Raw genomic sequence first — 24,998 nt, 5'->3', positions numbered from 1 at the left:
ACAATTGCAATGGGGACTTCTGACCCTGAATAGGATCTCCTGGAAATCAAGGACATAGGAATTACCTTCGTGTAGCCCATCCACATCACGAGTGGTTGCTTTGTGGAGGAGACAGCTCAGGAGAAAGCTGCCAGAGGAGAACACCAAAGTGCTGGTCTTCTCACATGGGTCAGAGAGAGAGCAGAGCCCATCAACCTGGCTGTTGTTTTAATCCTAAAAAAAAGTACTGTATATAATAGGGAAGGAATTAGTTTGTTCTCATAATAATTTTACAAGAGGCTCTGTTATTGCATGGCCAGTCATTAGCCCTGGATGAAAGCCCAAGGCAAAGCCTAATCCTCAACTCAGCAGCTGATGGAGGATTTGCCACTCAGCCCAGGCTCACCCAGGTGGGAAATGAGGACTCAGCACAGGTTGGGTTTCCATTAGGACACCTACCTGGAAGCTTCCAGGAGCTGCCTGTTTGAGATACAGGTGCTCCCCAATCTTGCATCTAGGAATGTTGCTGATTAGAGAAAGGTGCAGTGCAGCTGATCTCCCAGGAATCAGTCTTCTTGAGTGCACAGCCTGGGGATTACAGGCTGGCTGACCTGCATGGAAAAGATGGTGCAGAGATCTTGAGCAGGCTGCAAGCCCTCTGCAACCACTGAGTCGGTGTCAGCCCCACCTTAATATGCTCAGAGACACACAGAAAAGAGGAGGTACACCTCACTTGAAAGCATTTATGACCTAAAAATTATAATTATTTTTTTTTGTCCTTGAAAAATGAAAGCAATTTAAGGGCAATTTGCTACTGAAAGGTGGAGCATGAGCTGATGTATGCATTGGAGGTCTCACATAGCAGAAACCTTTCTCCACTTCCACCTTGGGAGGGGTGAGGGCTTTAATGTCTTCCACCAAGTGCCTTTCCTTAAGTCCATCTGGCATTTAGTTGTCACAAAACAGCCTGCCAGAGAGAACATTTGAGAACTAAAACTGCTTATTCTGCCCTGCAGCAAAACTGAATTGCCTGCACATGCCATTGCAGTGGCTATGAAGTGCCTTCTCCTTCCCCCTGATGGATGCACCATGCCTCCACCTCCTTGCACCCCAGCTTGCTCCCCAGTGTTTCCTTCTCCTTGGGGACTGCAGCATTCAGAGAGCAGGAGCAGCAGTCAGGTGGTGGGTGACTTACCTGCTATCTGGGTCTGCACTGGTAGATAGGAGCTGATGAGAGTCCTCTTTATCCCACTGGGTTCTTACAGCTGCAGCCACCTGGCAACTGAGCAAAAAGCTCATCTGTTGGGAGCCAATTGCTTCCGTGGCTGCATCCACAGGACCAGTATGAAATTCTCTCTGAGAGCTGGTTTTTGGTGGCTCTTTTCTAAGGGAAGAGGATAGGTTATTGACTACAGCAGCGGTGCTTCAACATGCCTTGCAGGGAGCCACGTGGAGAGCGTGGGTGCTCTGTGGGCAGTAAGAAGCTGGATGACTGCCCCAACACACACAAAATGATCCCTATAACCTTGGGTGGTGCTATCACCCCTGCTGCTTTTGCAGGAGAGACTCAGGCACTTTTGACATTTATTTTTCACTTTATTCCTCTGCTTGAAAATCATCACATATTCTTTCAGTAACCTCTCTGGAGTCCCAGTTATAGACACCAGAAGATGTGATCCCACTCTTGGGCACAGAAGAACAAGCCTTCCTATTGATAGGAAGCCAAGATCACTGTGAGCCCACCTATTGGTGACTTCAAACCATCTTTCTAACTCTCTTTCCACAATAACTTTTACTAACTGTACTATTTATTGGCTCACATCACATCCTTATGGCTTCAATTTATTTTTGGAAAACTCAACCCACTTTTAATTAGTTTATAGTTTGTTCCAAGTTTTGCTTATCCAGCTTTTTTTTGTCTTTTTTTTTTTTTTGAAGTTTGTATTTTGATGTTTAGCATTTGCCTTGGCAACATCTGGAACCCCTTTATGGAAGTGTATTGTTACTTTTACTGCTCGTGCAGCTTTATTAAATCATCCCAGTATTAATATTGAAAGTGTTCATCTGGGTCTAATCAGGGCCAAGATGAGTGATGTGGCAGTTAAATTGTACCTACGAGCTAATGGTTCAAGGACACAAAGTCCTGAAGAAACTTGCAGTGGGCTTTGTGCTCTTTTTAGCTTCCTAGGAAAGGGAGGAGGGGAAAAAAAGAAAAAAAAAAAAGAAAGAAAAAGGAAAGAAAAAAAAAAAGAAAGAAAAAAAAAGAAAGAAAAAAAAAAAAAAAAGAAAAAAAAAAGAAAAAAGATATTTCTGCTCTGACCTTTCTTGCAGAGCAGATAACAGGATTGCAGCCTGAGCTAGTTTAGAGCAATTTGTCTCCAAAGAATTTTGTCCAGTTACCACTATATTTCTGGATCTCATTTCCATATTTAACTCTTTCATCTGCCCTGGCTTCTCTGCTCCACAGTGCAAACCACTGCCAAGTCAAGATCCCCACCACATGCACCCGTGAAAAACTGCCAGGGCTAATACTTGCTCTGAGATCTCAAGCAGACCCTTGATACAAATAAGTAAGAAAGATACCCAGTGGGTGTAAACACATAAATAACAAGCCCCATCACTCTTCTGCATCAGCAACATCTGCAACCCGGATTTGTCCCTTTGCTTCTCCTCCATGGGGCCCCCCAGGGTGATGGTGCTGCTGAGCCCACAGTCCCCCAGTAGCATTCTGTGAGCACAACATGAGCCAGGGCTGGGGTGGCTTGAGCTGAGGGGATGAAATATGCATTCAACACCACCAGAGCCCAATCCCCAGGTTGGGCTCATTGAACGGATAAAGGGAGGAAAATGAGGAAGTAAGAGAGGAAGGAGCTGCCCCAGTCTGGTCGTGCATCCCTGCCCAGCACCTCTCTTTCCCCAAAAAGGGGAATAAATAATGCCTTCAGGTCTGCAGAGACCTAAAGATGTCCCTTTCTGGACGCTGCATGATGGGTTGGGGGGGTAAAACCAATTTACCTTCAATTTTCTGTTCCTGTGTTAGGGCGCCGATGGAGTTTGTAGACTTGCTTTAGATATCTCAAATACTGAGCATAATCTCTGATCTGCCTCCAAAACTCTCATCCTTGAGAAGAGTTTTGCCTGGGGTCCTGTGAATCCTGCCCTGGCAGCTCATGGTGGGGAGGTAAGAGTGACCTTCCCTGGCTTCAGGTCCTTCAGATCCCAGCTGAAGTCACAACGTTGGCAGCCAACCCTTGGATGGATGTGGGGCTTTGGGTCTGTTGAGGTCACCCATACAATCCTGGTTCCACAAGGCCACAGCAGCCCTGTGGACAGAGGGATGTTGAGCAAGAGGTTGTGGGCAGCATCTTCACCCACTCCACTCCTGGTTTTCCTGCTGCCTTGAATGACACGGTCCCTGCTGAGCCACATTTTAAGCCTCACATGGGTCATTTAAACCAAAATTTCCTCCTCCCAGCTTTCAGATGCAACAGGATTCTCTGCAGCCAGGTTTCCCCTCTGCCATTAACCTTGGCCCTACATACGAGGCCACGGGAAATTGTAAATGGTTTAATTCTGTGTGGGAGCCTTCCAGCAGCTCTTTTATGGCTGTGTACTGGAGGGGGGTCTGGGCCAGCAAGGGAAGTGGAGCAGGCATGCGAGATGCTGTTGGAGGCAGCTGGGCACCCTGGATTTTGGGAGCAGGGAAGTTAAACATCCCTTTTTTTTGTTTATGGAACTGTATGAGCATTAAAAAGGAAAGGGAATGTAGGCTCTTCAGTTGGGCTTGGGCAGGTTGCAGATGTGACCACCAAAAAAGCAGGAGGTTCTGCAGGTTACCCACAGACTCAGGGTATCTATGGGGGTGCTCCTGTATCTGCAGGGCTTTGCTTGCAGGAGCTGTGGCTTCCCATGTCAAGGTCAAGGATTTTGCAGAGTGGTTCTTGTTCAAACAAATGGCTGGTGATGAAAAAGCCACAACTGCCCTTTTCACAGGAGCTGGGAGCTCTCAGTGCTGCTGGGCAGCTCAGGAGAGTGGCAGATGGAGAAGTACAGCTGACCCAAACCTTTGAAAAATTGGCTGCTATAGTTCAAATTCCTACCAGAGCACTCTTGAGTAAAGTTAAAATTTATAAATATATATTTCTACATAGGCCATTCGGTGTCTTTATTATTATTTTTAAAGACATTTAGCAGCCTTAAAACAGGAAATTTAAATTTAGCTGGAATTTATCCCTTAACCAAGTATAGTTCATTCACCCTTTGTATAAAAATAGAGATAATTTTATGCCCATGAGATACATGCAGAGAAGCTCCACATGGGCAGCAGCTATTCCTGCCACTGAGGCTGGATCCAGCATTCCTGGGGCTGGAGAACATCTCATGCTGGGCTGGGCCAGAACAGGCAACAGGGCCCTGGAGGGAGCAGCTGCTGTTGCCCCAGAGCTTGGGAAGTCTCAGCCCATCCTTTATTGCTCAAACCACAGATGCTCAGGGAACGTGTGGCAAACATTCCCCAGACTGGGCTCACTGAACAGGCAGAGGAAGGATGAGGAGGCAGTAGGAGAGGAAGGAGCTGCCCTAGCTTGGCCGTGCATCCCTCCTCAGTACCTCTCTTTCCTCAGAAAGGGGAATAAATAATGTCTTCAGGTCTGCAGAGACCAAGAGATGTCCCTTTCCAGGCACTGCATGAGCTCAGGATGAGGGGAGACACTGATATGAGCCTAGGTTGTAGAAGGAGAAATAAACTCCCCCTTGTATGGGGAGCATAAACAGTATGGGTACAGTATTACTGTATAAACAGCACGGGAAGCACAGAGGGAAAGTGTGGCTCCCTGCAGCTTCCCAGGCTCTGCAAAGCTCTGGCCCGGTGGGACCTTCCTCCGTGCCGCCGGCATCCTTCCATCTCCTCTAGGCACTGGCATAATCTAAAGCACATTTAAGCAAGCAGTGGAGCAAAATGAAAGCTCTAAACAAACACATGGAGAAAAAGGGTCAATTTGGGCTCTTTTCTCTGTCGCTTGTGCAAAACCACTGTAAACGGGGCTTATTTTTCCACCCCCTACCACCACCTCCCTGCCCCGCAGCCTGCTGTGCCGGCGCCCGCCGCAGCCTGAAGACCAACCTCTGCAAGTGGTGTGACTCCACACCCCCAGCCTGTGAGGACAAGGTGTGCTACAGCAACTGCAACCTCAACTCCTACTGTGAGGACCCCTACGAGATCTGCGTGGCCATATGGTGAGTGGAGTGGCAATCGCCTCGGCCAGGGGGGCACGGGGGGAAAAAGGGGCTCACAGGGTGGCAGCTCGTGGCAAGTGCATATGTGTGTAACCCTGATCTTCAGTTATTGCCCACTAAAATAATTCAGGACTTTCTCTCCATTATAATCGAAATTACAATTTGCAGAAAAAAAATTGTTTGGTCTGCCCTATAATTAGTACGAGTTTATTTTCTCAATAAATTAAGCACTTAAGTGCCTGACACAAAGTGTAACAGTTTTGCTATGGGACTTCTAAACCCACATAAACCCCTGAATTTAGCTTTGCAGGATGAACCCACTGGGGGATATTACCAGCCCTGATCCCAAATTCAGGCTGGTTAAACCCCAGCTCATGTGCAGGGGTGCAGCCAAGGTCTGTCCTCATCTGGCTCATGGACACCTGAGCTGGTACCCATACTGGGATTCAACCCACTGGGCTTAATCCACCTCCTGCCTATCCCCTGGGCAAAAAAAAAAAAGCAAAACAAAAAAACCAAAAAACAAAAAAGCCAAAAAAAAAAACCTTTTTGGTTCTCCTGGGGATGCCTGAAAGGGAAACACAATCTTGCATTTCAGGCCAAGCATGCACCGCACCATTTGGCCCGGAAGAGTGCCTCCCCCTGCTTTTTGGTCCCCATCAGCAAAGCTGAAAAAAATGCCAAACCATCCATTTTGGGTCTTCCCAGAGTGATTTTCCTCCTCTTTCCCTTTTAATTTGGCTGCCAAAGTAAAAGCCAGCCAAGCACTTATCTCTAGGCTTTATCTCAACCTGCTAATTAGTGTGAAAGCTGTAGGCCCCGCTTCCAGTGGGAGTTTGCCTCAACATAATTGTTGCATTATGGACTTGAAAAAATAAAACAAAGCAAAACACAAACCCAACAAGAAACACAAACAAAGAAAATCCACCCCTTGTCCCCATATTCCCCTACACATGCATGGAGAAGCCACCTTCAATCCTAGGTAGGCAGTCCAGCATCTTGCTGGGTTTTCCCACTGACAGCTTACATGTCCAGGAAAAAGCAGGACCCCTGGATCATAAACCCCCACACCAGGGGAGCAATCCCACAGCACCAGGCATTGGATGGGATGAGACAGATGCCTCACATGCCACCCTGCAGCCTCATCCCAGAATCTCCAACCCCATACTGAGATCCATCTGGAGATTCAGATCCCTGCAGACAGCACTTGCACTCCAAGCCAGTGTCACTGCACCCTGCTCACTTGCAGAGGCATATTTGGATCATCTGCTGGAGCTGGTCCAGAGGAGGGCCACCAAGGTGATCAGAGGGCTGGAACACCTTTTCTACAAGGACAGGCCGAGAGAGTTGGAGTTATTCAGTCTGGAGAAGAGAAGGCTCCAAGGAGACCCTCCCAGTACCTGAAGGGGGTGGATGAAATCTGAGGAGGGACATTTTACAGTGTTGTGGAGTGACAGAATGACAGTAAGCTGAAGAAGGATAGATTTAAGTTAGACATTAGGAAGAAATTCTTCAATGTGAGAGTGGTGAGACACTGGCACAGGTTGAGCAACCTGGTCTAGTGGAAGGTGTCCCTGCCCAGGTGGAATTAGATGGTATTTATCATCACTACGTGCCTTCCAACCCAAGCCATCCTACAGTTCTATGAAAATCTGTCTACCAAGAAAATGGACAGCAAGGAATCCAAAGAGTGATGCAGTCCTAATGTGTTACCACTCTGTCCAGTTGCTTCTTATCTTAATCACCACTTTGGGTGGTAGTGGTGGCTGTTGATGACCAGATGAGCTTAAAGAACAGGTAGAGATGAAGTCTTGAGTCCGGCAAGGACAGCTCTGCCACACACTGAAATAAGGGAGCTTCAGCATGCCAGGATGTGGCTGTGCCAAGCCCTCTTGCCAAGCCCCCTTGTGTTGATCCAACACTGCCCAGCTCCATGGACACCTGGAGGTTTCCAGAAAGCAAGTGCTCTGTGCTCGTGGAGCTGGAGCACAACCAGAACCAAATCTATCCTTTTGCTCTACATGGAACACACTCCCACAGCTCTAACAGGAGCCCAATCGAGGTGCTGCTGAGCTAAAAACACAGCACATAAGAAGGACCTAACCTGGCTACCAAAACACTGATAGTTAGAAAAGCTCCAAGGGCAGGGACAATGTGGAGCTACACCCAGTGCTAGGAGCTGTGACTTTGAGTAACTAGAGTTTCATGAATGAGACTGCTTGGTATTAGGGCTTGAAATATTTCACTTGTTCTCACTGCGCTTGCTGAATGCTTGGTGCATGGTTAAATGCAGTGCTCCCTCTTACCTCAATGGAAGGTGATGAGGTAGGACTGAAGTACTGGTGCATCCATGTCTGTGCTGAGCCCCAGCACTCCTCTGCCTCAGACCCGATGAGGACCAGGACATCACCACCACAGGTTCCATTTGTAGTTGCTTGATGTCTCATGCCATGGTAATAACGCCGACACAGCCCTATGCTCACAGTCACATCACCTTTGGGCTATAATTTGGCAGTTCCAAAGGTCAAGCTGTTTCTAGAAATAGCCTCAAGCAGAGACTGAAGGGCTCTGTTCCCACAGGTCACTGGAGGCAGGAGCAAATGGTCCTGCAAGGACAGGGTGTGACAACCAGCAATTAGCTCAGAGAGAGACTCCAGGAGATGAGATGGTGCTTTTGGCCTTCACCTGCACACATGGGTTGAGAGGAGCAGGAGAGAAGCAGGAGCTAAGTGGTGGCTGCTGAGCAGGAATTTTGGTCTCCATGGTCCCCCTCTCTCCTCTGCACAGGTTTGGTGAGGTTTGGGCAGCAGAGGCTCCAGCCCCTCCTGAGCCAGAGGTGTTATAATTTGTACTGCAGAAAAGGCGACATTTGGGGGGGGGAGGGGTGGCCTCATTCTGGAGGGTTTCCTTAAGACCATACAACCCCAGAACCTGTGGTGTTGGCAAAGGAGGGATGTTTTGCCCCAAATCCTATGCACAGCACTCAGGGTTGGCACTGCCTCATCCAAGGGATTATTATGAACTGGTGAATTACTTACTGGAAACAAACGGAGTCTCTGGCTCACACTCTACTATTGGCATGTGCTAAGCATTTCTCTTTTCACCATTTGGAAGAGCTAAATGGCTTTAACAAAACCCCTCCAGCTAGAACTACACCAGAGCCACCACAAACAAGTCGTTCCCTGCACGGCTTAAAACTATCAAGCTTACAACCAGGTTTAAGATGACACAGGTGACACGAAGGCTGAGCCACCAGACCAACGCTTTGTTGGTTCCTTTGGCACACACAGGAGACAGGACAACGAGAGCATCAGGATCAGCACGCTCTGCCACAACCCCCACCACCCCATCGAGAACCTCATGGTCCCCAACTACAACACCTCGCGCTGCGTCATGAGCCACCAGCCCAGCGAGGAGGGGATCATCTACATCTGCGGCTGCGTGGACGAGCAGGAGTGCAATGATAAACTCATCTTTGAAAACCACACCAACGGTGAGTGCCCGTGTTAATGTCATTTACAGGGAGAGCAACACCCGAAGCTAATGACAAATAACTTCTCTTTCCAACAGAGCAGGAGACCCAGTGCCAGAAGTAGCGCTTTCAGCGTTTTCTCTGACCTCCATATGTAAAAGTTTGGTAAAATTGTTACAGAGCAGTGTTTTTTCTGTGGTTAAACCATACCTCCCAGCAATGCCTCCAGCCTTGATCTGGAAACGTTGGGAGGTAGGAAATCCACCGTATCTCTCAGTGCCCATCAATCAGGGAAGCCAGAAGTTGATGTAACCCAGCATGATCAATGCTCTGAAAGCTTTAAATAATTTGTGATGGAGCAAATCCTGCCCTGGCACACCCACAGGAACCACCAGTGTCCCCCATGGCTGCAACCCACAGAGGTGAGCAAGGCTTGGCACTCCTGTAGATGCCTCTGCAGGTGGCCGGAGATCCAACAGGAGCTGTAAATCCACAGGGGGGAAAACTAAGAGGCAGCTTGGTTTTGCACCTTGGGAGGGTCGTATATTTTGAAATGCACCCAGAGAGATCCTGAGCCTTCGGGGGCTTGTCCAAACCTCCCTAAATCCAAATGGACCAGGTTTATCCAAGTGCCCATCAAAACACTGACCCATAACAAAAGCAAAGCAAAACTCCTCTGATTTTCCATAATTACAGAGAAACGAGATATCAAAAATGCACCTAAACATAATCTGCAAGTCAGCAGCATGGCTTCTCCAGCAACACAAAAAAAAAACCCCAAAAACAAACCAACAACAAAAACTCTGTGTGTGTCAGGGGGGGGGAATCACATAAAATGCAATTTCTCAGAGCAAACAAGCCAGTTTTAATGAAGGCAAAAGATGCTAAATTTGGCAGTTCTTTGCTGCTTGCGGAGCCAAACATAGCAGGTACACAAACTTCTAGGGACAGTCAAATCCCAAAGCTAGTGCTGGGATCTGTAATTTCACACAAAACTGACAGCTGGCTCATTGGCAATGCCACCCCCACCCAGGGCTCCCACAGACAGACACCTCCTGCCAGCCTGCACCTGAGGCACTGAAACTTGAGGCAGAACAGTGTGAGCCTTAAAAAAAATCAACCCTCAGACTTGGTTTGTGGGACCCCAGACTCAGAGACCCCATTGTTTACATCCTTTTTTTTTTTTGCTTTAAAAGATCATTTGTATTTCAAATGTTATCTTACTATCATCTTCAGTGGTATAGAGAAAGGTTGAGAAGAGACATACCTAATACAGATGAGCATTTCTCCAGCAGCTGAAGCAGGCAGAATTTTTTTCCCATTTCTTGATGGGACCTTAAACCCTACTTTCAGGTTAGGCCTGCAGGGGATTCCATCAGAGCTCAGAGATGACCCTAATGAACCCATGGAACCCATTAGACACCTTGTGTCCAGAGTCCACTCTACCCCTATGCCAGATAATCCTGGAGTTCCACCTCCCCCAGCAGGGATGGAAAGACCCACACAACAATGCTCAGCAAGACTTGAGTTTACAAACCCACAGCTGTCACCAGAGAAACTACATTTGCTCTTCCTTGGAAATGGTCTAAGTTGTGCTGCAGCCGCTCGGTATCCAAGAAGGAAGGGGCATCCTCCAGAAAGAATTTGCTAAAGTTGTGGTAACTTCCTATTTTCAGGACTCGGGCATGCAGCTGCCTTAAAAATATCTTCTCTTTCTTCAGAGTTTCAGAGATGGGACCTTAAGCACCGGGTAAATCCATTAAAGCGGTAGGTGATATCCAAGCCTAATGCTTTCCAAAATAAACATATTCCTGAGTTAGTTATTGATTTATATCAGTTTTGGTTGATCTTGTGGTTTGAACCTGATGCCTATTTTAGAAACACTTTCACAGCCTTGAAGAAATTAGCTGCAGCACATTTTTTTGAAATTTGCCAAGGAAAATAGCTAAACGCTCTGTTTTTCCAGAACCTGAATTATGATCTGCACACACTGAGGTCAAGCAGTGAGAGTTTTGCTTATGGAATGATTCTTATCCCTCTTCCCCTGGGTTATTATACTTGGCAGAAAAAACCTCTGAGTAAGATTTTACTTGAATATCTCTACTGAAGTCAGCATGTTTATTCCAGGAATCATGAACATCAAAGGAACAGACAATTATATGTTGTGTGAGGGATAGGGCTCTTTGTGTGCTCCCCCTGATGATCTGAAGGCTGACAGGGGTTTAGAAGAAATAAAACAAAAGCAGCTATGCCTGCTTGGCTGTTTGGTTGGCAGGGGTGGGTGTTGTAATCCCAGCACTGGCAGGCAGCACTGATGTTCCTTCACTCATTACTGTGCAGAGCATCCCGGTGTTCCCTGGGGATGCACGAGTCCAGTGCTCTTCCCACCCCTCGCCACCATCCCTCTGGGCTCTCCACGTGCCACAGGGCTCCAGCAAAGTCCCATCCCCAAGCCCCCTGAAGTCATTTGCTCCACCCAAGCCTTGCCTGACCTTTATCCCTCTCTTCTTTCCACCCTGGCTCCCCTCACCTTGAGCACGGGCAGTGCTCAGGAACTGCCAAAGGCCACCAGATCCATTTTGTCAGCACCACTGGGCCCGGTTTACACCGGATGGTGTCCTGGACCTTTTTGCCTGATAAATGGAGCACTCTCACCTTCGTTTTCCTCCCCGCAGGCTACTCCATGCTGCAGAGCAAAGAGGTGATCCCGGTGGCCGCCATCAGCCTCCTGCCCCCACTGTTGGTGGCGGTGATGGTGACGGTGACATTTTACCTCTGCCGCACGCAGAGGCGGCGCAAGAGAACCAAGGCGTGGGGGGGGAAACCAGGCCGGCCCCCGGTGCTGCCGGAACCGGGGAGATCCGCCGAGCAGGAGGAGAAGTTGTCGGTGCTGATGGATGAGAGCCCGGGTGGTGCCAACCCCGCCTGCACCGGCAGCCGCCCCACCGAGCTGCTGCCCATCGAGCTGGACGAGATGGTGGGCAAAGGGCAGTTTGCTGAGGTGTGGAGGGCCAAGCTGAGCCACAGCCGCTCGGGGCAGTACGAGACGGTGGCTGTGAAGATCTTCCCCTGCGAGGAGTACTCCTCCTGGAAGAACGAGAGCCAGATCTTCACCGACGCCAGCCTGAAGCACGACAGCGTCCTGCGGTTCCTCACGGCCGAGGACCGGGGCGCGGGTCCCCGCCGGGAGTACTGGCTCATCACTGCCTACCACAGCCGGGGCAACCTCAAGGACTACCTCTCCCGCCACATCCTGAGCTGGATGGACCTGCAGAAGATGGCGGGCTCCCTGGTGAGCGGGGTGGCCCACCTCCACAGCGACTACACCGCCTGCGGCAGGCCAAAAATCCCCATCGCCCACCGGGACATCAAAAGCACCAACGTCCTGGTGAAGAGCGAGCAGGAGTGCGTGCTCTGTGACTTCGGCATCGCCATACGCCTCGACCCTTCCCTGACAGTGGATGACTTTGCCAACAGCGGGCAGGTCAGATGACCCCACTGGCCCCCCTCCTGCAGGAGACCCTTTTCAAACCATCCCTAATCACCTGTGGTCCTCTCCCACCCCTGCTGATACCTCTGTCTTCTTTGTGGGTAGGTGGGCACTGCCAGGTACATGGCCCCAGAAGTCCTGGAGTCCAGAGTGAACCTGGAAGACCTGGAGTCTTTCAAGCAGATGGATGTCTACTCCATGGCCCTCGTTTTGTGGGAAATGGCCTCCAGATGTGAGGTGGTAGGAGGTAGGATCATCACACACAAAAAGGCAAGGTTGCCGCTTGCCTTTTTGCTCCCTTCCTCCCCATAAGGAACCTGGCTCACACTTGTGTCCCCAGCAGTGGCACAGGACCCAATCTGGGGTGGCTTGGGTCTCTGCGGGAGTGCTAAGAGCTGGCAGGAGATACTCCCCATGGCTGCCTGCCCTGTGTGCTGCAGCTCGAGGAGGCTGCCTCAGTGGCCAGGATCAGGATGAGACGCCAGGGGGTTCATCTGGTCCAGCCCCTGCTCAAAGCCAGCCAGCACCAAGTCAAATCTGAGTCAGTGCTGGCAATGCAAAGCAACTAAGCAGGGAGAGCCAAAGCTGCCTCCCTCTCCTTGACCACAGGCACTTGTTGGTTGGGTTTTGTTGTTTTTTTTTTTTCAGAAAACAACAGTGAGTTTTTGTTGCAACGGGGACTCACAAACTCCAGCCTCCAACAGAGCCACATCCTGGCAGCTGAAATTCCATCTAGCAAAACATTTAATTAACTGCCCTGCTGTTAGCCCTTGCCTGCCCTTCTGCCTGCTCCCTTCCCTCCCCTTTTTAAGCTCTCTCTGGGTCCTTCCCTACCTCACCTACTTGCAATGCAAGCCCCAGAGCTGCAAGAAGCTCCATCCCCCAGCAAGAAAGTTGCCCCAGCTGCCCCATATGTCCCACACTCAGCAGTGGGAGGGCCCTGCATGGCTCAGAGGCCCCTGGTGTCCTTTGCTCCCACGCCAGTAACCCAGGGCATCCTCCCACACTCTGATTTCATCTGCATTTGCATCCCGGCAGGAGCTGGCAGGAACCAGGGTGGCCTCTCACCTCTGCAACAGGGTTTCTCCTTGGCCTCCCACCACATGGAGTTGCTCTCTTGGAAGAGTTACTTCTTCTCTAACCCAATCCCTGCCCATAGCAGGAATCTGGATGCTGGTACTGTGGTTACCTCTCCCATTTTTCACCCGTGCAATGCATTTTACATGCTCATAATATGTCTCACCCAAAGGCAGACCAAGCCCTTTGTAATCCATCTCCTGGGTTCCAAAAGGTGGTCAGATGGTTCCTCAGCCCTGTGTCTGAAAACATCTACATCAAAACCCCGCACTACATTTCTGCTTGAATTCTAAATTGTCTCCAGAATTCTTTCTTTTTGCAGACTGAGGAAAAAAAAAAAACAAAACCACCAACAACAAAATAACCACAGTTATTCTCAACTGGTGAACCACAGCAGAACAGGCAATGCATGAAAAACATCCTGTAATGCTGCTGTTGCTTCCTTGCAGAGGTAAAGAATTACGAGCTGCCTTTTGGGTCAAAAGTCCAAGAGCAGCCTTGTGTGGACACCATGAGGGACATCGTGCTGCATGGCAGAGGACGCCCCGAAATCCCAAGCAGCTGGCTGGTACATCAGGTAAGCTGGGAGCAGCTGGTTTGGAAAAGTGCAACCCATGTTGTCTCACTTCAGTAACCCAGCCTAAAAACCATGACAGTAATCAAAGCAAGAGCAGGCAGATCTCCTAGACCCTTCTTACAGCTATTTCTTGGCTGGCTGAGCCCACAGAAGCCCCACAAGACTCAGTTCCCTGGTGTTTAAAAGCCATCAGCCAGGGGTACAATAAAATCAGATATCAAATAAATTGCCCTGATCAGGAAGCGTTATGAATGCCAAGTGAATGGAATTCAGTTATCTTGCAGATAACAGCAAAATGGAGCATTTCAGTGCAAGTTATTCTCATGGAATAGTAAATCACTCAAGTCAACACATTTGTCCCATAACCACCATATCCAGAAAGTTCTGGCATGGGAAACACATGGTCCCTCACACACAGCCATCTCACTGCAGGGTCAGATAGGAGGAAAGTTAATCCAGCTTCCTCCCTCTTGGTTGTGGAGATTTCAAGCTCAAAATTACCTCCAACACGAGAAGCCATGGCATGGCATGTGAAAAAAATCAATTTCATTTTTGTAATGAAAGCCAAAATGGGAAGCATCTCAAGTGAAACAATCGGGAGCCACGCATGAAACTGAGAGCAGGGAACCTGCTAAGCACAAGACTTCAAGATGAAGTTTTTCAACAGCCTTCATCTCAGAGGATCTGAAGAACAGCATTTCAGCACAGAAAGTTTAACTCAGCCCTGTAGAATATAGGTATTTCAACAATTAATAGAAATGCTCTGTTAAAACCATCCACGTGCACACCCAGACCAACCAGTCCCAGAAGCAGCTGCCTCCTGGCCCTGATACAGTCCTCTCTCCCCCATGTCCAGTACTTTCTTCCATGCACTCAGGGCACAAGGGGTACCAAGCACCTTGACCATGATCTTCAAATCTCGCCTGACTTTGGCACTTCTTAAATTTCATGTATGCTGTGGAAAGGCACCATCCACTGATCAACAATTCAGTTCATCTGAAAAACAAGCTGAAACATTGACCCTGGTGACTCACAGAGCCTTGCAGTGTTCAGCACATCATTTTGCAGCATTCCCCCCAAACCACACTACTACTGCTTCTTCTCTGCCTGCATGGCATATATAGCCAGGGTTTTCAAGAAGGAAGATATAATATCATCATCCTAGGTGGCCACGTGTTCCCTACAACATCTCCTCTCAAAAACATTTTTGCCCAAAGACTCACAACTGACCTGACCAACCACAGCTGCAAACAGCATCAAACGGATCTGTGGGTTTCTGAGGGACCATCAGTGAGTTTATCAGCCAGCAAGTCCACTGCTGAAATCCATCCAGGCTTTTTTCTTGATGAAGGCGAATACTGGAACTTCAATCAGCATTGTTACACAATTGAAACCTTTGAATACTCATCCAGACATTCACCTCCCAGGGTCTCTGATACAAAGTGTGAAACCATGGGAAAAATATAAAGAGGCTTGAGCTGTCAAAAATCACACTCTGATAGAGTCTGGCCATAACTGCTCTGTTTGCTGAGCTGAAGAAGGGCTGACAGCAAACACCTCTGAAAAATAATGTTGCTGTAGTTGCACATAAACAGAGCAAGGCTTGTAAGGTGGTAATTTTTATTTGACCACCTGATATTCACTGGGGAAGAGGAGCAGAAAAGACACGTTGTGTTCCTCAAAGTTTTCCTCTAACTAGTTTTAGTTGATGTAATAAACATCTCCTTACAAGCCTGGGTTTACATTTTGCACCCAGTCTCCCCAGGCTGCAGAATAAGGCAGCACCATCTGCTGGGAAGCAGCAGAAAGCCACCAGTTTGTGCCACTCCTGGGGTCAAGGGCTTCCTGCAGGAGGAAAGTGTTTGGTACCACCAACACCAATTGTTCACCTGAACAGAAGTCCCCACAGATATTTCCACTGATGCAAATTCTCCAAATGCTACTTCCCCACTGCAGCCATCAGGATCAGCCTCAGTCAAGTCAGGATCCAGATTACTGGCCACAGTTTAAGATTTTCAGCAGACATAAGCATTAATTTCCCTGACAGAGGGGACTCACACAGTGTGCTGCCCATTAGCAGCTCCAGGGCAACCACTCACAAGGCTGCACAAAAAAGCCCATTCAAGAAATATATCCCCAAAGTTTCCCAGATAACTTACAAACACTAAGCATATGCTTCTACCTCACTTCACACCCCACCACCAAATTAAAAAAAAAAAAAAAAAAGTGGCTATTTAGCCCAGGTAGAATTTCTGAACCTGGTTCATGAAGCAGCTGAACAGCCTGTGGTACTGGCACAACCAAAGGGCTGGTGCAGGACAAGCAGGAGCAGTGGGACCTTAAGTCAATATTGCCACTGAAAATATACTTTGTAAAAAAACTCAGCATCCTTTGGAAATCTGAGGTATCAAATGCAAAACCCAAACAAAGTCCCATTTTGTGAGGGTAACAAGATGTTCCAATCATACCATTCAAAAGAGCATCATCACTACTTAAAAGACAAACTGCAAAGAAAAGTCACCATTTCAGGGCAACATAAGCACAGAAACTAATGACTAAAGTATGACAGTGCCATGTTCTATTTGAGAAAAGGCTTATTTTAAAAGCTTTAGCTAAGCTATCTCATTTTTCCATGTTAATTATCCTCAAATCCTTTCGACCAGGCTAATGAGTGACATAAGAAGTGCTAAAATACCATCTGTCAGTTTTACTGCACAATCCTGTTCTCTCTCATCTGTGTCCATTATGGAAGATTTGGTACAATGAACCTTAGAAGAAAGCAGCAAGTCCAGAGGAAGGTGCTGAAGGACAGATGACACTGATGTTACATCTCTGTAACATTTCCTCGTGTTGGTCCATATGAGACTTTTGTGTTGTCTTAATTGCAAATTAGGAAATATTCAAAAAATGCCAAAAACCAAGAAGCATTATTTAGACTAATGATTTTTTTTCCACTGTGTTGCAATCTTGGTTCAAAACTATGCAAAAAGCAACAGTGCATGATAGGAATTACATGGGCAAAGGAAGGTTCCACATAGCTTCTGGTGCTAGCTGCATAATTACCTTAAGAGTGGGGAAAATACCAGCCAAACGTGCCATTTTCTTTCCATGACCAGTCATTTTCTTCTATTGGGACTCTTCAGATCACTTCTTAATTGGAAAAAAAAATGTATTACTGGGAGGCATAACCACTGGTAATGAGAGGAAACAAATGTGCTCTGGAGCATGCTAAGTACCACCCAGTTCCACCTAACCCAGGACACTGTTTTGTGGTGAGAAAGCAAAGTTCAGCTGCACATTGCAATGACTGTCTGGCACAAGGCACCCTTTCAGAAAGCTGCTGATTTACAAAGTTTAATTCAGATTTGCCTGACTTCCTCCATCCCCTTCATGCATGTGTAACAGCCAGGGCACAGGTTGAAGCCCAGAGACCTGGTCTCAGGGGTCAGCCTGCAGGTTACCCTCTGCACTCCTCTGATGCCCCTTCCTGACTGAGGATGCTCTGCTCTGAGGGGCAAGGCTGAGACAGGAGATGGAGAGGGCCCATTTCCTTCTGGCCCCAAGCTCAGGCCCACAGTCAACACAAATGAATTTCCAGGGAGCATGGGAAGTGCTTGGGAGCAGCTGCTCCACCACAAGCAGTGCCAGGAATGCCACAGCTTACCAAGGCTGTTCCCTCCTGCGCTTCAGCTGGGCCAAAAGGAGCATTTCTGCAGGAAGCTGCCCAAAGTGTGGTTAAAACAGCGATTGCTTTCCATCAGCTTCCAGCTCCTTTTCTGCCTCCAGATCTTAATTCCAGGCCTTCTGATTGCAGGGGATGCGTTTCCTGTGTGACACCATCACCGAGTGCTGGGACCACGACCCCGAGGCTCGGCTGACCGCCCACTGCGTGGCCGAGCGCTTCAACCTGATGGCTCAGATGGATTGTGATGACATCCTCAACAACAACACGGATAACGAGGCCAGCAAAACAGCTTCCCCAGGAGGGGACCACCAGGACAGTGATGGGATCAGAAACATGCAGTGACACAGCAGGCAAAATGCCTCCATCGTGGGAAATGAGAGGAGAAGCGAGAAGCTTTTAGCTCATGGGGAAAAAAAAAACCAAAAACCAAAACCAACCTCACTCCATTTTTCAAAATGGAAGTAGGACCCAGTACATAACTTATTTATAAGATTTGTTTCCTCCCATAGATACAGTGAACTCTGGAATCAATACTTTGGTTCAAGTGCAACATTATATATGAGCTGATTTTGTACCTTACTTCAAATGTATAATGATGCAAAGCATTCTTTTTAATGTTTTTTTTTTAAATATAATGTTTAACCTTTTATTAATAAGCACCTGAATTCCCTTTCTATCTTTTTAAGTCTTGTATTGCCACCATGAGCGTCTCTTCTAACTGTTTATTCTGCAGAGACCAAGACAATTTTCCATTTTTAGTGGCCTCCACACACACAAAAATCTGTTTTAGCAGTAGAAAAAATTATTTTGATGTAACACACACTCAGTGGAAAAACTGCTGGCACCCAGGAAAATTATTCATTTATCACAGTTCTTAAGTCATGAATACCCAATAAGCTAGGTTGCACAAGACTGATTTGCTGCAAATCCAAAACACCTTTTTTAATTGAGGAATTCCTGGGTGTACTTGATAGTTCAAAGTGGGAGTGAGAGGTTTCTTAAGTCACCAGTGCAGACACTGCTGTTCTGCTCTCAGGATATCCAGACAACTTTTTCCTGTATGAGACCACTCTCCAGCCACCTCTGTCCAATGGATTCGTGCCACAGTAACACCATCAACACAAACGTGTTGGTTAATTTTTCTTCCAACTCCTTTACACCCCTCTGCTGTGTTACTCAACCTGAAGAAACATGATCAGGTAGAACCAGGACCTTTAATCCCATAACCACCAGACCAAGCCAGGATGCCTCTGTCAAGAAAAAGCAAGTAAGGAAAGGTAAGTTATACCTTGCTCTGAACCCTGGCAAATCTCAATCCCTCCACCCTTGGGAGCAAAAGGTAATAAAAACCTGCAAGCCTGGACACTCACCTAAGCAGAGGTGTGTATTTCAGGCTATGCTGTGTTTGCCAGCACACAGCTTCACAGTTCAGTCCTTACAAGAGAGGGGAAAGGAGATAACCCTACACCAGCCATGAGCTTCCTACAGCCCCTGCTCCCATACTGTGGAGCAGGGAAGATCTGCAGGGCTGTTCCAGTTCACTGAAATGCACAGCTCTGACAGCACCAGCCCATGCAAACAGCTTTTGCTTCCACCTCTTTGGACTGTTTCCACAGCTCCTAAATTAAAAGCCTGCAACAAATCTGTCTCTCATCCCTTTGAAGGGCAGAAGGAGGAGGAGTTAGGTTGCAAGAAAACCAAATAAAAAGCTCTTCAACTACCACATACAAGTCTCTACCTGCAACTGTGACTATACTTTTCATTTTAGGGACATGGTTTAGTGGTGCATTACATTTATGGTTGGACCCAATGAGCTTAAAAGCCTTTTCCAACCTAAGTGATGTTATGATTCTCACCAATTCCCAGCTTGGCTGCTACCTCCTGATTTTTTTGAAGCTAATCCTCTTCTCTTGAAGAACAGCCTTACCAGTTCATCATGAAAACACCCTTCGTTCACCCATCTTACTTCAGTCTCATTTATTTAATACATTAATTATTGCTCTATTGTCTCCATGCACAAGAGGAACAGAGAGCACAGGGCAGCTTGTGCAACATGGAGTTAAGTAGAGGAACCCACTGAGCTTCCCTGAGGCTGTCTGAGCTTTCCTTCCCAGAACAGTCAGTGCAGAATTTCCCCTACTAAGTTTTGCACTAAGCTGTTTGGATGTACCACAGATGAAAATGGCTACTTATTCTTCCAAATTCAATGCAAGAAGCTTTAAAAAACATTCTGACTTGGCCTTCCACAGATGACTGGGACAAAGGGGGGAAAGATAAAAAAATAAAAAAAAATCATCCCGTACAAATCAGACACTGAAGGCTGCAACTTCAGTTCAAATGGCTGAAATCCAAATTCTCCTGGGGAGACAGACTTTATCCTAGGCTTATATTACTAAGTTTATATTGTAGAACAGTAAGAAGTTTGCTTTTCATTTTAGTGGAGCCCAATTAAACTAATAAGACAGAAGGGAACATAAACCTAAATCCTACGTTGCCACTGTGGTTGTGACAAATATCTACAAAGGAAGCACCAGTGACTCCTTCCCTTTGCTCCAGAAGGTGCAAGAGGGAAACAGCAGTTGTGCAAGAGAATCAGAGTTAAAAATACATACATTAGTCTGTAGGGTGCTTGCAACTCTCAGAAGAATCACGTAAGTTTCTTACAACTTAAGCTCAATATACATCTAGAAGTTTTTTTAAAACTGTTTTCAACTATGCTCTTTACTTCCAGAAGTAACTAGAAATTTACACTGTAACTAAATCCACATTGTGAAGGGGTCTGAGCAAAGGAAAGTTTTACCTTCTTTTTTTCTAGCAGCCCCCCACATGCTAAAAGAAAAGGTTTAAAGTATTTCACAAGACAACTTCTTCAGTGCCGGGTCTATTTTTACACAACAAAATTAGTAACAGCTTTCTCAGTGTGAAACCACAAGCATACCAGATGAGGGTGGAAGAAAAATAACTTGACTAATAATATTATATATGGAACACAAATAGGTTTATGGTCAACATGGGAGCTTTTCAGTTTGTTTTACAGCTATCACCTCGACAAATTCCCAAATCCAAATTTTCAGCAGAGCTCAGTGACTCAGAGCTCAGTCAGAGGTTTCTATTTTAATGAGCACAAGTCTGATCCCTGGAGCATACTCAGCTGATAAAGGTTTGGTTTCTGCTCTGATCTTGCTGGACCTTGCACCACAGCCCTTGACGTTTACAAAAGAATCTGCCATGTGACACAGATAAAATAACTATGAAACAGTGTTGTTAATTTATCTTCTGTGCTCTGTCACCCCAGTTTGGTGCAGGTACCAATGAGCCACGATCACCACTGTAATTCCTACCCATAACCCCAGAGGTTGACAAGGAGCACATCCCAAATGTGCCACAGACCCAAAAACAAGAAGGAACTAATCCCACCGTTTTCATTTTTATTTTTATTCCTGGTTAAACATGAAAATGCTCAATGGATGTCCAAAACTAACACAACAGGATGGCTGTGTAGAGTATCACAAACAAGACAGCAGGGCCTAAAACATTCATTTGCTGGAGAATAAAGTTACTGCTCAAGTGCATAGTGCCAAAATATCCTGCTTTAAGGGCCAAGGAAAGCCCAGACAGACATATCTCCAGCATAAAAGATAACAAAAGCCTACTCTTCCTGGTCACTTGATCTCTATGAAAGCAGACAGAACAAATGAATCATTTTGTAGTTTTATTATCCCCACCCCCAATTCTCACAAACTATGAATTGCATTGAGATCTCAGTGCATTTCACAGGGAAAAAAAACCCAAAAAAAAGGTAAAAGAGGATCAAGATAGTTGTGCATAAACCCAACTTTTTGTTTTGTTTTGCAGAATTTACAGTTGGTGTTGAAAATTAACATGGTTATTTAAACCTTCTGATGCATTCTTACACTGGGATCTTCTCCAGGGGAAACATCTTACCAGATCACACAGTTGAGTTCTCATGATGCTGGATCAGGTGCAGCCATTGCCATGGCTGGGAAGTGGCAGATAATGTTATATACACTGATTGGAAGACTACATCAGAAGAAAAAACAGAGTAAGGCACCACTGTTGGAAAAATTAAGGTAGCTTGTAGTTACAACAATAACGAAAGCCATAATAAGAACTATTCTTAATTGCCAGCAATTCTCAGCCTTCAATAAAATAGTTATAAAAAAACCCAAAGGATGTTTGTACCTGAATAGTTTCCTGATATCCGATTGTGTTTCAAATCAATACCCAGTCCTCAGCATAATCAGCTTTTTTTTTTTTTATGGTAAGATAAAAACCAGAAGCTACAGTCCATGTATTCACAGGTCACATTTCACGGCTTTGTTCTGAATAACACCACAGAAGAAAAAAACAAAACAATCCAAAGGACAGTTTGTAACACTGATACTTCACCTTTGAGACGATTAGATGGGCAGAGAAATTTAAATACAAAATTGTAAGTTTTCTGTTCATTTTGAAAGCCTTAGTCCTCAGCAAAGGAAGGTGGAGGAGGAAAAAAGGCCAAACCTCATTACATTATAACATAAGAAAATTCAGAGTCACTCAAAGAGATTTAATAAAATTAGGAGTTGAAAAGTGTTCAAATTACTTCTCCAATTCAAGTCAATTATTTCAAGTATATTAAAACGTTTCAGAGGAAAAATTTCTCCGCAGTTACAATTCTAATTGCTTTATAAATCCATAAAAAAGAAAGGTAGTCTCTACACATATCCCATATTCTTCCAAGGCATGCACACGTTCTCTCTGAAGAAAAAAAAAAGTCATCGTGATCCAGTTGTTTCTTAACACTGATTTCAGGCACATCTTCCAAACACCCTTCCAGTTTTCACCAGAAAGGATAATCACTGGGCATAAAAGCAGCAATATTTTGTTGCTGTTGTCTACATGGGTACTAAGCAGGTTTCAGTTATTAAAGAGCTTGGTGCAGATTCTGAAAAAAGTTCCCATGTCACTCCAAAATCCAACAGTTCCTTCTTCTCTTAGGCAGCTTTTGCAATCAGATCTACTTAGAAGAATCTTACACAATTCAGATAAAATCTCTTGGATCATAGAAAAAGCAAGTTGCTTGAATGTACCAGTCAAGTTTGTCTCTACAACTTTTTTTTTTAATAGCTTTAAAGTGCCCTAGTATATTTATTTATGCTCATTTAAACTTTCACAATTACATAAAAAGGGGACACTCAGTGTGATTACTGTGTTTTAATAGACAGAGGAAAAGGAGAGGAAAATCAGAAACTCATTTTAAAGCAGCTTTTTTAGTTAGTGTCCATTTGCTGAGTTTGCACAGCAGAGGCTGTTTTCCAGAGGGGTTTATGATAAACCCAGCCATCTCCCTGCAATTTGAAGAGAAAATTGTTAAAATAAAGACACTGCCCCAGGGGAATTCCCTTCACACAATTATTAGACTGATGGCCATGGAAATCAGAGGGACAGATCTTATACCTTTAACTCCCACAGATTAAGACACAGAGATCAGTGCTGCAGACTTCTGAGACTACTTCAGAACACATATGGAGCCATAACACACTCTGGGAATTGACTGCACTTGTAATTAACCCAGACAGAAAGCCACTACTCTCAACTCCATGATCCAAATTACTTTAAAAAGTCAAACAAGGAGCCAGCAGAGAGGCAGCTATATAGGATTATCAGCTTTATGCAGCCCAACTGCTCACCCAGAAATTAAGTAGCTCAGGATTACATTTATACATTTTCTGACTAGATCTGTATCTCAGATTAGCAACAGAATTTCACCTCTTCTAAGCCTAGATCCTAAGAATAAAAATATCTAAATCAAAGCTCATCATATTAGCATAGCCTTGGAGAACATAAAAACTTTACTGGAGCTCAAAGATACTCTAAAAAACAGAACTAACAAACAAGGAAGACACCTTCTTAGCCTATGTTTTAAACCCTTGCCAGACTACAGATATGGGAAGAAGTTACATTACTGCAATTTAACAGATAAAGCTTTCACTACTTGGAAAATCTAAACTGCTATAGCATAGATTTAAGTTTAGTCCTCCCCTCTTGCATGGGGCTCAGCAAATCTCTCTACACAAGCAGGGTCTCATCATCTGGATCACAAGGAAAGCCTGTTTCAAAGTTATCATACCTGCAGCCCCCAGTCTTCCTGAACAGTCTGCAGTTCATACTGTTAAAAATCTCACTATAATATTTTTACTACCAAGGGCATGTAGTGATAGGATGAGGGGAAAATGAGATCAGATACTAGGAAGAAATTCTTTCCTGTGGTGAGACACTGGCACAGGCTGCCCAGAGAAGCTGTGGATGCCCCTTCCCTGGAAGTTTTCAAGGCCAGGTTGGATGGGGCTTAGATGTGTCCCCACCCACAGCAGGGGGGATGGAAGAAGATCATCTTTAAGGTCCCTTCCAACCCAAACCATTCTGTGATTTCTGAAATAAAGTTAAACTACTGAATAAACTCCATCCAAAATGTAGCATACAAGAACACAAGTTCTAAGCTGAGAATGAACTTATATTACTTATTAGCAGTAACATCTTGGGTTCGTATGCACACAACATAAGCACAATTAGTACTACTGATTTTTTGGGGGTTTTACTGTTACAATCTACTTACACGTGTACGTATAAAGGTGTTTTCCACGTGCCATGAGTGTGTTTGGTAAAAGTAAGTGAAGTGGAGCCAAACTATAAAATCTAAGGCCAAATACGCTATTCTGTCAGGAAATGGACCCATATGTGCACCTGCTTTCATTGCAGCTCTGCCTTCATCAACACCCAGCTCCTTGGAAACTTACTTCTTTAAGGAAGTATTTGGTGCACCAAGGTGTTTCTGTTTCAGTACGAAGCCTCTCTTCATTCCTCTGTCGTTCTTCAAGGGCTCGCTTGTGCTCTGTGGCCTTATCAATGTCTCCATCCCGCAGAGACTCTGTTACATGCTGCCACAGCCTCCTGCAAAACAAATCATTAGCTTCATTTTCAAAAGTTTTTCTCAGCCAACTGTAGGACCATCACATGCAGTTCCTTCAGAAGAGGAGCACTCCCCCCACTTAGGCATGACAAACCAACCCAGGAGGGAACAGGATGGTGTGGTGCCCGTGGCCAAGTCTTACAGCTGGGGTGGCAATTAGGAGCAGGTAGGAATGACTCTGAGGTTTGGCTGTGCCAATCTGATCTCTGACTGCACACTCTTTAAAGCTTCTACAGAAGTGTTATTCAACAAGCAGTTTCTTGACCTCCCTTGTCAGCAGCTGCCCTGCTGCGTAGCTGATGGTCAAAACCAAAACAAATAAGGCAGCTCTGTTATACCAGACTTTATGAACTCATAACACTGAATAAAATAGACAAGATAACCAGGTATGTGCCTCCACTTGTTTTATGTTGTGATTTTGGGGTTTTATTTCCACTTATTGTTATGCACTTTGTTTTTGTTTTTAAATAATAAAAAAATTTAGGTCACTGCTGCTAAGCACAACCCACA

General features: G+C 45.9%; 2 protein-coding genes across 7 annotated transcripts in view; one reads left to right on the top strand and one right to left on the bottom strand.

Annotated features, from left to right (window-relative positions):
- LOC139797437 (TGF-beta receptor type-2-like) overlaps positions 1-18,174 on the top strand; it is a 33,288-nt gene extending 15,114 nt beyond the window's left edge. Inside the window, exons 2-7 of the mRNA XM_071746586.1 lie at positions 5,064-5,214; positions 8,505-8,707; positions 11,362-12,170; positions 12,282-12,423; positions 13,703-13,830; positions 17,645-18,174. Of these exons, the coding sequence (XP_071602687.1) occupies positions 5,064-5,214; positions 8,505-8,707; positions 11,362-12,170; positions 12,282-12,423; positions 13,703-13,830; positions 17,645-17,857 (1,646 nt within the window). The 3' untranslated portion in view covers positions 17,858-18,174. The remainder of the gene's footprint in view (positions 1-5,063; positions 5,215-8,504; positions 8,708-11,361; positions 12,171-12,281; positions 12,424-13,702; positions 13,831-17,644) is intronic.
- A 3,040-nt stretch (positions 18,175-21,214) lies between these two features.
- The window catches only part of OSBPL11 (oxysterol binding protein like 11), a 49,801-nt gene continuing 46,017 nt past the window's right edge, over positions 21,215-24,998 (bottom strand). For all 6 annotated transcript variants that reach the window (XM_071746581.1, XM_071746579.1, XM_071746580.1 and 3 more), the window contains 2 exons: positions 24,316-24,469; positions 21,215-22,866 (listed from right to left, as the gene is read on the bottom strand). In XM_071746581.1, the coding sequence (XP_071602682.1) occupies positions 22,789-22,866; positions 24,316-24,469 (232 nt within the window). In that variant the 3' untranslated portion in view covers positions 21,215-22,788. The remainder of the gene's footprint in view (positions 22,867-24,315; positions 24,470-24,998) is intronic.

This window comes from Heliangelus exortis, chromosome 6, assembly GCF_036169615.1.
Source record: "Heliangelus exortis chromosome 6, bHelExo1.hap1, whole genome shotgun sequence".
In the NCBI taxonomy this organism is placed as follows: domain Eukaryota; kingdom Metazoa; phylum Chordata; class Aves; order Apodiformes; family Trochilidae; genus Heliangelus; species Heliangelus exortis.
The sequence above is the reverse complement of the archived record's forward strand: the minus strand, read 5'-3'. Positions and strand labels throughout refer to the sequence as shown.